The sequence below is a fragment of the Ceratotherium simum genome, chromosome 2, assembly GCF_057802395.1.
Source record: "Ceratotherium simum simum isolate JZ-2026a chromosome 2, ASM5780239v1, whole genome shotgun sequence".
NCBI lineage: Eukaryota > Metazoa > Chordata > Mammalia > Perissodactyla > Rhinocerotidae > Ceratotherium > Ceratotherium simum.
In genome coordinates, this window is record NC_141901.1 from 65,305,130 (window position 1) to 65,317,953 (window position 12,824).

Below are 12,824 nucleotides of genomic sequence, written 5' to 3' on the forward strand. Positions count from 1 at the left end.
CTGTAAAAATGATTATGGTAACAAAGTCAAAACAGGCCTTACAGGGAATCACAGATCAAGACTTTCTTTAAAAAAAAAATCATTAAAATATTTAATTTTATTAACAGAATATTTACATTTCTTTTAAGACCTTATTTAACCATAGTGAATGTTCCAAGTTTAAAAAGCATTAAGCAATAACCACACACAAGATGAAAACAGTGTAAACTATACAATACTTTATGTACAATTTTTACAAAGTAACACTTTTTTAAATAATATAACTGGACACAAAAATATACACTTTAGAGAAATTCACATCAGTAATTGTATAAAGCTCTCTTCTAGGGTCCTGAAAATTTAGGACAAACATTAGCTCTGTAAATAAAGTGTTACTGTGACAGTCCCGAAAGGCCACTATATATATTTATCTACAGATAGATATCACATTGACATTTTCAAGGCTACCAGCTTGACTAGATAATTTTTAGATTATGTATTCAAGTGTTGAGGTTCTTATGATTATGCAAACATTAAAAGAATAGTGGTATAAGTAGCTGGGGTACAAATTTGAGCCAGCATTTAGATTTACAGGCTCTAAACACCCCAATTTAAATTCTAAATGGCTGATATTTTCTCATTTCAAAAACAGTAGTGAATAATGTTTAAAATAAAATTACTACAAACAAGCTTGAAACATGATTCAGATTTAGTACAGTTTTCTTAAGAGTTTTTTTTTAAATGCAAACAATTTATCGTTTCTTTACTTTAGTGTATCTGCATTAAGGCTTTGAATTATTTGACCCAAGATTTTACGATATTAAAATCTGACTCAAGATTTTACAATGTTAAAACAAACGGGTCCACAACCGTACTACCTGCTGTCTCACTGCGAGTCAGCATGATGGAGTTAAAGCTCAACACCTGAAGGAAGTGGTAGCAGAGACGGTGCTAGGATCTAAGAAGTTACATATACCGTTTTTAATTAAAGGATGTATAATAAAACAAACAGCTTAGTGGCAAGAAATTGGTGCTAATAAACAAAAGGTTTCTTTTCAAAAGAAATTGTAACATCTTTGGAAAACTGTCCGGTTGGTTCTTTCTTTAGTTCCCACGCAGTTCATGCAGATAATTTCTTAAGACAATCTTAAAGTACACTGTAGATGGAAATGGAATGTACATCCAGAACTACAGGTGAAAACTAAGACCTGGGTGCTGATAGAAAAGTCTTCCTGATTTCGGTTGTCACACATTTGTGTCCTGGAGTAAAGGTTCTTTGGCCTCTCCTGGCGCTTGTGTACTATGAGGATGGCTGTGACTGCCACAGTGCTTTCTCCAACTGCTCGACCTTAAGCTTAAATTGGTATGTTCCGGAATAAACAAGGCAACAAGCAGAGCCAGCAGTACCGAACAGGCTCCAAAGAGGAAGGGGGGGCCAGGGATGATGGAATTCTGAGGAAGAAAAAGATAATTAGGATTTCTGCATAGACATCTTTGCTCAGAGGAAAACACTGCTTATCTTTCAGTAATAACTGATTGCTATGAATTACAAGCCAATGGTTCCTCTTTCTTCATTAAAGCCACAGTTAGAAAAAGCATTCTCTTTTTAGGAGAAAAAGGATACTTATACTCTCAATATAAAATTCTGGGGATGACAACTGACCCAAGAAACAGCCAAAAGATTTTTAAAAAACAGCCTATACAAAAATATCATATTGTCACTTGCAGCACAAAATCTGAACGTGTTCTGTGAGCCTTCACTTAATTTGCTAGTTCAAGAGGAAAACAGGAAGATCTCAAAAGTAAAATCAATTAGCATACAATATTAACCACAGTAGCAGAATCAATTCCCATTTTCTTTGTTTAAAAAGATAATTATATTCTCTAGTGACTGAGAGTTGAGAAAACAGATGATGCTGTTACCATGAGAAGACTCAGAGACTTTTGTTTTAGCTCAAAATTACATTCATTCTTAGCAGAAACTTGTACTGCCAGTTTTAGCTGTGTATAGCCCACAAACAAACATTCTTTTTTATTTAAAAGTAGTCTTAGCTGGTTAGAGGATCACTGTAGAATTCTGCTAAACAAGCAAAGAAACTGATGAGCTATTTGTATTGGCTAAAATGATAATGTTTGCCGTTAATATTTTCAATTGTAAGGAGGGTAGTATAGCAAACCAGTGAACAAAGATGTTTACCAGCACCTGACTCTTCAGACGGAAGGCAGGCTTCACACAGGGAACTTGAACATCACAAAAGTCTCAGATGAAAGACACGCAGTAGTATAGACAAATGGGTATTACCTATGCCATTAGGTGTAAAATGACAAACTAGGATACTTAATGTTTAATTCTCCAGGGAAAATAGATATGGTATGCACAGCTAATTTCACGAAGAGGAATATAGGAGAACACGGTCCCTTAGGCTTTGGTTTTTAAGTATCTTATTCCATCTAAAATAAGAATCTCACATAAAAGCTTTAGTGACCAAAAAACATTTATCATCTTTCAATCCAGCCAAATAAACTATATTTTTATCTTGTGAATAAAGAATTACCTGTTCAAAGTGGTGCTGTGGGCTTGTGTTTGTTCCCAAGTCTGTTCCTGTCATCGGCAGTTCTTTAAGTTCTACATGGAATATGTAGAAAATGAATCCATAAAGAGCTGGTCCCAGACCATTGCACAATCCTCGAATTCCTGTTATCATTCCTTGAACAACACCTAAATGGTTTAAACAAATAATTTAGTACACTTATTTTTTCCTACCCTAGAACCAGTACAAACATGAAATCATTCTAAAACCCAAGCTTTTATGAGACACTAGCAATTTACTGCGATGGCCTTAGAAATTACTTAGACACCATCAGCTCTACAAAGTCTAGTAAGCTATCTGATGCAAAATGTGACAGGTATACCCGTCTAACATAAAAGAAACAAGTGGGCAAAAGCACTTTATTTTCCTTTAAAACGCCCCTTGGCTAAAAATAAGGCATGAGTTCACAAGCACAACTGTTAAACACTCTGTCCCCAAGAAGATACTTCAGACCCCATATAGTCAAATATAGACTCTTCTTATAGTTTGATTTTTGTTTATCTCTGGGATCTTCTCTCAAACTTAAAATGCAACTTGCTGTGACCACAGGTCTTTCCTTCCTCATTTATTAACCAAGTGACCGCTGCCACTCTTGTGTAACATCCTTTTTTCCTTTTCCTTATGACTAGATAAAACATCCTTTTCAAAGAATTATTCCTAATCTGTTAGCATTTCAAGAATTAAGTGTACCTGCCACAAAAGCATAAGACGACAAAAATACGTTTTCTATGTCTTTAGATAACTGAAACCATAAGATTTTAATAAAAGGGTTATGAGAGTATCCCAAGGTATCTAGCATATCATAGCAAACAATAAATAAATGGTTAGTGAATATAAGGTGGGCGACCTTCGTCACTAAATTTTCTAGCAAAAGAACAGAGAGGGACACATTCAAAATGAGAGCCAAGGCTATATGTATCCACCTACGGGTAATACCTAGAATCTGCTTTTCCTCTTTACAATTAAAGCTATTTAAAATTCTCTACCTGAAAGATATACTTAAGTTTCAGTACTTAGGAAAGAGAGAGAGAGAACATAGGATTAGAATATTCTGTACTTTTAAATAATTATCATTGGTTCCTATCAACTCACCTTGTTGATCGGCATCAGCAGTTCGTGAAACGAGTGCACTGACGGCTGGAAAGGTAATGCTAGACATGGCTGCTACGGCCCCAGCGGCCCACATCATCCTAGAATCAAAAGCAGCAAAACAAAATCAGTCAATCATTATTCTTCATTGTACCTGTCAAAATCAAAATACAGGGACCAGCCCGGTGGCATAGTGGTTAAGTTAACGCACTCTGCTTCGGTGGCCCAGGTTCGCAGGTTCGGATCCAGGGCATGGACCTGCACACCACTCATCGAGCATCAAGCCATGCTGTGGTGGTGTCCCACATACAAAACAAAGGAAGATGAGCACAGATGTTGGCTAGGGCTAATCTTCCTCAGCAAAAAGAGGAAGATTGGCAATGGATGTTAGCTCACGGCCAATCGTCCTCACACACACACAAAAATCAAAATAACAGACTTAACATCAAGTAACCTTTACTGTGAAATGGCTGCGGTACAGGCAAAAGGAGAACTGTACTTGCTCTATTTCTTCCTTCCTGTGTGACTTTGGGCAAGTCACTTTAAAAGTCTAACCCTGTTTACTCTTCTGGAAAGCAGAAATACAACTTATTCGCAAGAATGGCATGGGGTTTTAATGCAGAATTGGGATATCATTCCAAACTGTAAAATGTGTTGGGTATTAATTTTTGCAGGGGTTGGGGGAGAGTGCGTGAGAATAATGTATAATACACATAAAGAAACATTATTAAGTGTTTCTAAACATATGAAGCCAGAAACTCTTCTGGCAAGGTTCCCATGGACCTGTGATTCAACGTGAAGATATTACTGATTTGATTTAAACCTTGGATGCTCCTGAGTGATGTTTAAAAGAAATGTTTTGATAATTTAAATTGCAAGCAGTTCTTCGTAAACCCTAGACTGGAAAACAAAATATCCATGAAAACACACTCTTGATGCTTACTCACATCCAAGTCCAAACAGGGACGATGTGTTCCATCTAGTGCAAACTGTGGAGTTCCAACCTATAACCTGAGCACGAAGGTATATGTGGGCAGCCTGACATCAGCGTCACCATCACCTCCCTGCAGGAAACCAGACTGGCGAGAAAAGCAGAGAGACTTTTCTCGGCATGAAGCCGGGACCAAAACGACTGGACTTAGTCCCTTCTGGTTTCCCATCAGTAATGATCACCAGTGGTACTCAACTTTTTTTTTTCTAACCAGAAAACCAAAGGTAAATAATGTGAACTTTCAGGGCCTTGTTGCTTTGGGATTACATGTTTTTTCCTGATGACAGACTGATCTAGATAAAATACTCAATAAAGATTAAAAAACTCAATAATCTCATTCAAAAATCCAACCTGTCACTTAGATATAAAATGTCACTTTTCTATCTTCAAGCCATTCAAGAATATATAAATACACAAGTGAGAAATTTGTATTATATACATTTTGAGACAAAAAAAGCACAGTAAGAGACAGATTAACATCTAAGCCTTAGTTTAGACGCAAATAAACACAAAAATTTCACTTGTCAATTATACCTCAATAAAGCCAAAAAAAATATAACAAAGGCAAGCACCAAAATTAAGAAAATTAAAATATTTATACCTACCAAGGTTCTGAACCAAAGCCATACCATGCCAGCTGTAATATTTGAAATCCCAGACCCAATAAAATGGTGTTCTTATTTCCAATTGACCTCATAAGTAAACTCAAGACTATGGTCTAGAAAATAAGAAAAACCAAAATGGTTTATCAGAATAGAAAAAACTTTTTAAAACTAGAAAGAAAACAAAATATTTGGTGACTTCTTTCAATCTATACCATAAAAGACTATTACCACTTCTCTACAGTTTGGCTTTTCAGCAACAATTGCCCTGAATATATTTGAGACCATTTCTCCAGGTCATATAAGCAGATGAAAGGTCCCTCCGCTGACAGAGGTCCAGATTCAGGGAAAAAGTTAGAAAACTGAGAACAGAAAGGTGAACCTTCTATTCAGTACATTTCTACTGAAGACCACTTAGATCAGAAATTGTAAACAGTAAGGTCAAAGGTTCTAACTGATAATTTGGAAAGCTTTATTATGTAATAGTTTTAAAAAAGTTTTTTTAGGTCCAAGTTAATCCAAAATGCTTATTTCCCTGACTAAAGAAAACTGTAATAGTTTAACAATTATTCACATATCCTCCACCTAAATTAATCTATTGCTGAAACCATGATGCTTTTATGAACAGTACATCAGTCTAACAAGTATGATTTGGGAGAAGTATAGTAGAATAACTAAGAGCACAGCTTTTGGAAAAACGGCCTGGATCATAATCTTGGCTTTGACTGAGTGACCCTGGGCAAGTCATTCACCCTGAAACTCAGTCTGTCTTCTACAAAATGGTGATAATAGTATCTACTTCAAAACTTTGTCATGTGAGTTAGATGAAATGATATTCACATAAAAGTGCTTACTGAGCACTGTGCCTGGCACATAGTATTTAATAAACAACATTATGATTTAATGGGTTTTCTTGCTTTTCCTTTTCTTTTAAAGCTAATAAAAATTCAGTAATGATTTGGGGACATTAGAAAATATTTTTTGCTATTCTAATTAAAGTATCAATATATCACTTAAGAAAGATAGCAAGTAACCCATAGAGGAAGAAGTGAAAATAATTCAGGAAATCACTATTTGATGACTGGCTGACACTAAACTCACAATCATCAAGTATAAGTTTAAAATTCTATGAGACAATCACTTAAGAGTTTAATCAGATTTAATCACAAATAAGCCACTGGAAAGCAAGTGAAGATTCTTTTAAGGATTCTTGAACAATTAAGACTCATAGCTTTCTCTCTGAAATTTTCCCTTAAATCAGGCGAGTTCCACAAGGCGTGGAACCTTGTGGGATCACATTCTTCAGCAACCACAGCCACGAAAGGGAGCTTACCCAGAGTCAGCAGTGAGCAAAGAGAAACTTCCTGTATACATGACGCTCTAACTGGGGACACCAATGTTCTCCCAGAGGGCAGGGACTTCTCTCTCTTTTCTCTTTGTATCCCCAGCACCTAGCATAAGTTCTTAAAAAGTGTTTGTGGAAAGCATGCATGATTTTAAATATGTCACAATATTCTCAACTCAATAATAATGGAACAAATTAAATATACACAGTGTGCTAAACAGGAAAAAATTTTAATTCAGTATAACGCTCTCATTTTGAATATGAGAGAACTAAGTCCCAAAGGTTAAATGACTTATGACTTACCAAAGCTGACACAGCTAATTAACAGTCAACTGACATCAGCTTTAGCCAGTCAGCCAACAACTATTTGCCAAGTTCCTACAATATCCAACGGCTATTCTAGGTCTGAGGGCACTAACCCAGGAGTTAGTGAGTAGGTCAAAGTGCTGGTTCCCAAACAGATTACCTCCTAGTGGAGGGAAGACAGACATAAGCATACTTATTCAACAGGATCACTCCAGCTTGTAGCTGCCATGAAGGAAAAAAAAACAGGGTAGTGTGACAGAGGTGCTGCTTGAACCAAGACAGGCAGGGAAGGCCTTTCTGAGGCGGCCATCTGAGGTGAGAGCTGAAAGAGGAGGAGGAGGAGGTAGTTATGCAAATACCTAGGGGAAGAGAGCCCTCCAAGCGGGGGTGACAGCAGGTACAAAGGTCCTGGACTGGAGTATACTCAACATGGAGAAGGGAGGAAAACGAGGTTATGTCAAGAGGCTAGATTTTATTCTGGATGCAATGGAAAGTGAATTTTAAACAAGCAAGTGCTACGATTAAATGTCCACTTACAAAAATTACCCTGCCCAGTGGTGAATGAGCATGAAGACAAGCATGGAAGCAGCGAGACCAGCTAGAGGCTACTGCCATGGCTTATACTGGGCATCCAGGACTGGAGACGGTGAGAAATGCTCCGATTCAGAATATATTTTGGAGATAGAGGTGACAGGACATACTATCTAATGGAGAAAGAAAAGAATCAAGAAAGAAGCCAAGGTTTCTGGCCCCAACAACCAGGACAGTGGTGATAGCACTGAATGACATGAGCAGCACTGGAGGGAAGAAATCCAGATTTTAGTTTTGGCCACATCAAATTTGAGATGCCCAGCAGATATGTCAAACAGGAGCTCAGGGATTGGCCTGGAGGTACACATTTGGGAGTCACCAGCATATTGAGGACTAGATGAGAGCACTGAGGAAGAGAAATGTGTAGAACTAACAATATCCATCCACTCACGTAAACATTTATTTAGTGCAAGTGTTGTCATGCCTACTGATGCCAAGGGAAGTGACGGGGCCTCTGGCAACCCAAACGGCCAAGGCCCCAAAGGGGACAGCAACTATCTGGCTCCCACTGGATGGTGGGTCTGTCCATGTTACCAGATCTCATAATTTTGGGAGAGAAGCTACAGATCTATATTTTCATATAACATCTCCCAATTTTTAAATGCTTACTACCAATTTTTAAAGTTTTTAAAATACTATGGAAAAAACCAATGACTTCTAATTTAGCACCTACGGGGTTGCAGGCGCAGTGCAGGGTACTACAGTGACCGAGACAAATGTAATACTAACCTTGCAATCTACTCAGAGCTCTACTAGAGCTCACAATCTACTGAGGCAAAAATAATCAGAAATAAACAGAGGTAAAATCTACAATACAGTGCATTCTGTACAATGATAGAGATATGCCCAAGTTAACATGGGAAATCAGAGAAGGGATACCGAGGGCATTAAAAGGGGAGGCAATACAGATAGCAGGAACAAAGGCACAAGCGCAAGCAAGAAAATAAAGAGAGGCATAAACGGGGAGCTCCAAGTAGCTCCACGCTGCTGGAAAGGAGGGTCAAAGACACTGGTCTTTCACCGGCTTGAGAGGTCAATAGGGGACAAGTCATACTAAATTGTATACTTGACATAAACTAGAATACAAGATAATTCTTCTACTGGGACTATAAATTATACTTAATATGTTAGTTCATATAATGACATAAAAATGTAATTATCAATATTTACATGTAGACTACACATCCCTTATGCACCTGCTTTTGAAGTCCAACTAATTTTCTCACTTTTTTTAAATGTGATTTTTCATCTAAAAAACTGTTTCTATGTAAGCCCCCAAAGCTACATGGTCATTTAAGTATGTATTCCTTGTGGACCAAGTTTCTGTATAGAACATCTCTGTGCCATCAGTGCAGGCTGCATCGTGGCTCCCTCCTTCCTGGGCTGCCAGCCCTCAAGACCCTCCTGCTGTAGTGCTCTTTCCAATACAAACTCAACCATGCCCCCTCCTGTGTTCACATGCCTGCCCTTCTAGATTCTAGGCTCTTAGGGATTGTTTCCCACCTTGTATTCTTTGTGCCAGGTGCCATCTGCTGAGCAGAGGGAAAATTTCCTCTAAAGCACTCTCAGCCCATCACTCCAGCAGTCCAAGTGTTACTGCCCGAATTTACTAGGTGCCTACAGCTCCCACAATCAGTTAAGACCTTACAGCTATTAATCTTGTAAGTGTCATTAGTAAAGGTTAGCCTGCTCTCTTCACCTAAATCTTAAACAAAATATTAGCAAATCTAATTTCAGCAATATATGAAAAAGAGAAGACATCTTGACCAGGTGGGATTTATCCCAGGATTCAAGGCCGGTTTAACATTTGATCACTCATCAAGCTCTGCTCTTACTATCTGTACCTTTACCTTTGTGTTATGCTTCAGAAAGGTGTTTTTTAAAAAGCTATTTTTAAATATAGGCAACAATATATTTTCCTCCAAAGTTGAAGAGCACTTTTTCTGATACCCAGGAATGAATATTTAAATGCAACATTTTTCCGGATCAAGGATTTTCAGGATAAAACTGAAGTTAGAAATAGCACAAATATTCAGTGCCATGTGTAAGTACGTGTGTGGCCATGGGGGAGGTAGATTATAGAATTTAAATTTAAATTTGAAGTTGATCACTAAACCTCCCAAAAATTCATCAACGATGAGACCTGCAGAAGGAATCCTACCTAAGAGACGGTGAAACATCCAGGAGTCCTATGAAATGGACCCTACCTTCCATTTTCTTAAGAGTAGAATAAAACAAGAAAGCTGCAGCCTAGTAGAATGGATCTAAGGTGGGAAAGCAGGTCAGAGATCATCTGCAGATCTAGAAAAAGCAAAGGCAAACAGCAAGAAATGGGCATGGCTTCTTCACAGAAAGGAGAAAGACTCTTAAGTGAGAAAATTCTGGTCACTGGTCACATACTTGATTGTGGAACAGATAGAATTTGGAGGCCAGGATGAAATATCTCCTAAGAAAATCCAAATTCCTGTGTTGATTAATATCTTATCATCAAACAACCACAGGCTACCAACTGGATTTCCAAGATAAATACTTTCATGTCATTCCTCTGCTCAAAACCCTCCAACAGCTTCCTTTCTTCCTGTCAAGTTTATGACGACCTGGACGGCCCCACACGACCTGGTCCCTCTCTACCTCTCAAAACTCATTTCCTGACACTCTGCCTTGTCCACTCTACCAGAGCCATTGTGGCCCCTGGCTGTTTCTTATACACGCCAGTCTCTCCTTGAAGTTTCCCCCCCACCCCAAAGCCCCAGTAGATAGTTGTATGTCATAGCTGCACATCAGCACATCCTTCTAGTTGCTGTACGTGGGACGCAGCCTCAGCACGGCCGGAGAAGCAGTGCGTCAGTGCACAGCCGGGATCCGAAACCGGGCCGCCAGCAGCGGAGCACGCGCACTTAACTGCTAAGCCACGGGGCCGGCCCTCTCCCTGAAGTTTTATTTCTGCTCCTGCTGCTTAGAATTCTCTTCCTCCAGATATTCCCATGGCTTGTTCCTCATTCCTTTGGGTCTCTGCTCAAATGTCATCTTGTAATAGCAAGGCCTTCCCAACTCTCCCAGATAAAAGAACACCCTGCACTCAGTTGCTCTCTATATCCCTCGTACCTGTTTTCTTTATAGTTTCCAATAGTTTTCATTACACCTGATATGTTTACATTGACATATTTATGAATTTTCTATTTTATCCCACAAGAATGCAGACTTCACAACAGCAGGGGTTTAGTTAAGTTCACTGCTATATCCCCAGTGCCTGACATGTGGTAGGTATTCAATAACTATTTATTGAATGAAAGAATCAACAGAACAGGACTAATAAAATTTCTGACTTTATGCAGGTGTATACTCCAGTGTAAATCAACAAACTCTCTTTCTGGTTTACACATCATACAATCTGATCAGTACTAGCTACACTAACAAAATTGAGTTTCTGAACCTACAAACTTCAGATTCCTGACACAAGATATCATCACTTGAGTAACACGTGAAGCCCCATTTGGAAGGTCAGCAGGGTCGACCCTCTATGACATCACTCTAACTAAAAAGACACTCACCTGTGCAATAATGGAAAGAATGCCAAGGACTGCTATAAATGCCGCAACACTTTCTTGTGAAAATTTCATTATCTAGAAAGTTTCCAGAAAAAGTAACATTAATAAATAAAAAAGCACAACAAATACCATACTAATGCAATTACTTGTATATGGACACTAAATGGGCTAGAAAAAGAAAATGCAATCTTTTATAACCAAAGAATTCTTCAGAAGAAGAATCTGGCTTTCACTGAGAACCGAAATTATAACAAGCATTAACATACTAAGAGTAAGTAAATCCCTTAATTTACATTTCCAAAATTGGAGACAGCTTTCAAGCACTCAGAATCCATTTTACAAATAAATATTGCAGTGTTTTGTGCTTTTTACAGGTATTGATAAATGCTCAGTCTCTGCCTAGTAAGAGTAGTGTCAAGGAGAAAAAAATGAATGCCCTCGTTTTGGCTCGCTGCTTTGCTAATATATGCTCTCCATCATGAAGAGACTGCCTGGAGCAGGTGACTGGGCTAGGGCATCCCCTCACCTCTATGAGCGACACACACACAAACTCAAACCACATACACTGCCAGGAAAATGGTATCTTTTTGCCTAAGCCAAAAGTCTTCACAGAAATGCCTAGGGAACATCAGCCACACTAAACAGGAAGTTAATTCCAGTGAGCTGTTATTTACAAAACAAAATGGCAGTCATTTTTAAAAGTCTCTGCTATTATGGCTCTCTCAAAGTTAAATATTTTGTTATTATGGCACTAAACAATGAAAGAAAAGTCCACTTTGGTAGAATAGGATTTTACCTGTCTGAGGTATAAAAAAAAGCTGGAATATTGGCCTGCCTCCGGTAGGTAGGAGAGGAACACCGTAATACAGATTAGCAGCACTATGGAATCTTGGCCCACTTTTTTTAAGGACTAGAACAAGAAAAAGACTGATATAAGATTTTATACCAAAACACAGAACTATCCTTAAGGCTATGCAGAGCTGTCTTCTGGCAGTATACATATACAGAAGCCTAGCTGTCTTTCTTTTTTTTTTTTTTAGTTTATTTCACCCTCCCCAAACTATTCTGAAAAGCATTTCAAAATTTTTTTTTTAATCCTGTCCAGTGTTTTACCCCAAAGAAACGTTCACAACAAAATATTAATGCTGCACTGAATCATGCGTTCACTTTTTTGCCAAAGAGAAGGAGCAAGTATAAACTTACTGCAAAAGGGTCAGCCTGTTCCCAGGAAATGGGCGCTCCCCATGACGCTGGCCGCATCTTCTCAGGTAGCGACTCGGGCACAGCAACCAGGATAAAACAAATATCTAGCAAAGCTATCGCTGTAGCCAGGACCACCACTAAGCTGTCCCCATAGACTCGCCCCAGGTAGGCTCCGATTGCAGGGCTGGTCACCAAACTTGCAGCAAAAGTTGCTGAAACCTGCAACGAATCAATGGGAAGAGATAAGTCAGGACCCCTTGACTCCTCCTCCACCACACAGAACTCTGGGCTCCGCAGTCCCCCTGCTGCACCTCCCTGTCCTCCTCCTACTCGGGCCGTTCTCCTTGTACTCTCTTCTTTTGCAGGAAGAGAAAAGAATTAGATTCTTAACTAAAAAATATGTAATAGCCTCTAAGACAGTATCTTCAAACTTTCTTTTAAGGCTTGGAGCCCCTTGTTCAAATAAATCCTACTGAAAAACTCACAGACAAAACAGATTAAAAAATAAACAAAAAACTGTTTTAGTTGAGGAAGGGCTGGGGGCCTGGAGCACCATCCAAATGCCCCCTTTCTAAATGC

The 12,824-nt window shown here is 38.7% G+C and overlaps 1 protein-coding gene across 1 annotated transcript in view; it reads right to left on the reverse strand.

Moving 5' to 3' along the window:
• Nucleotides 1-78: 78 nt before the first annotated feature.
• Nucleotides 79-12,824, reverse strand: part of SLC71A1 (solute carrier family 71 member 1) — a 38,852-nt gene continuing 26,106 nt past the window's right edge. Inside the window, exons 6-12 of the mRNA XM_004420784.3 lie at nt 12,246-12,464; nt 11,839-11,952; nt 11,046-11,117; nt 5,256-5,368; nt 3,663-3,760; nt 2,535-2,698; nt 79-1,431 (exon numbers count right to left, since the gene is read on the reverse strand). Coding sequence (XP_004420841.1) covers nt 1,225-1,431; nt 2,535-2,698; nt 3,663-3,760; nt 5,256-5,368; nt 11,046-11,117; nt 11,839-11,952; nt 12,246-12,464 — 987 coding nt within the window. The 3' untranslated portion in view covers nt 79-1,224. The remainder of the gene's footprint in view (nt 1,432-2,534; nt 2,699-3,662; nt 3,761-5,255; nt 5,369-11,045; nt 11,118-11,838; nt 11,953-12,245; nt 12,465-12,824) is intronic.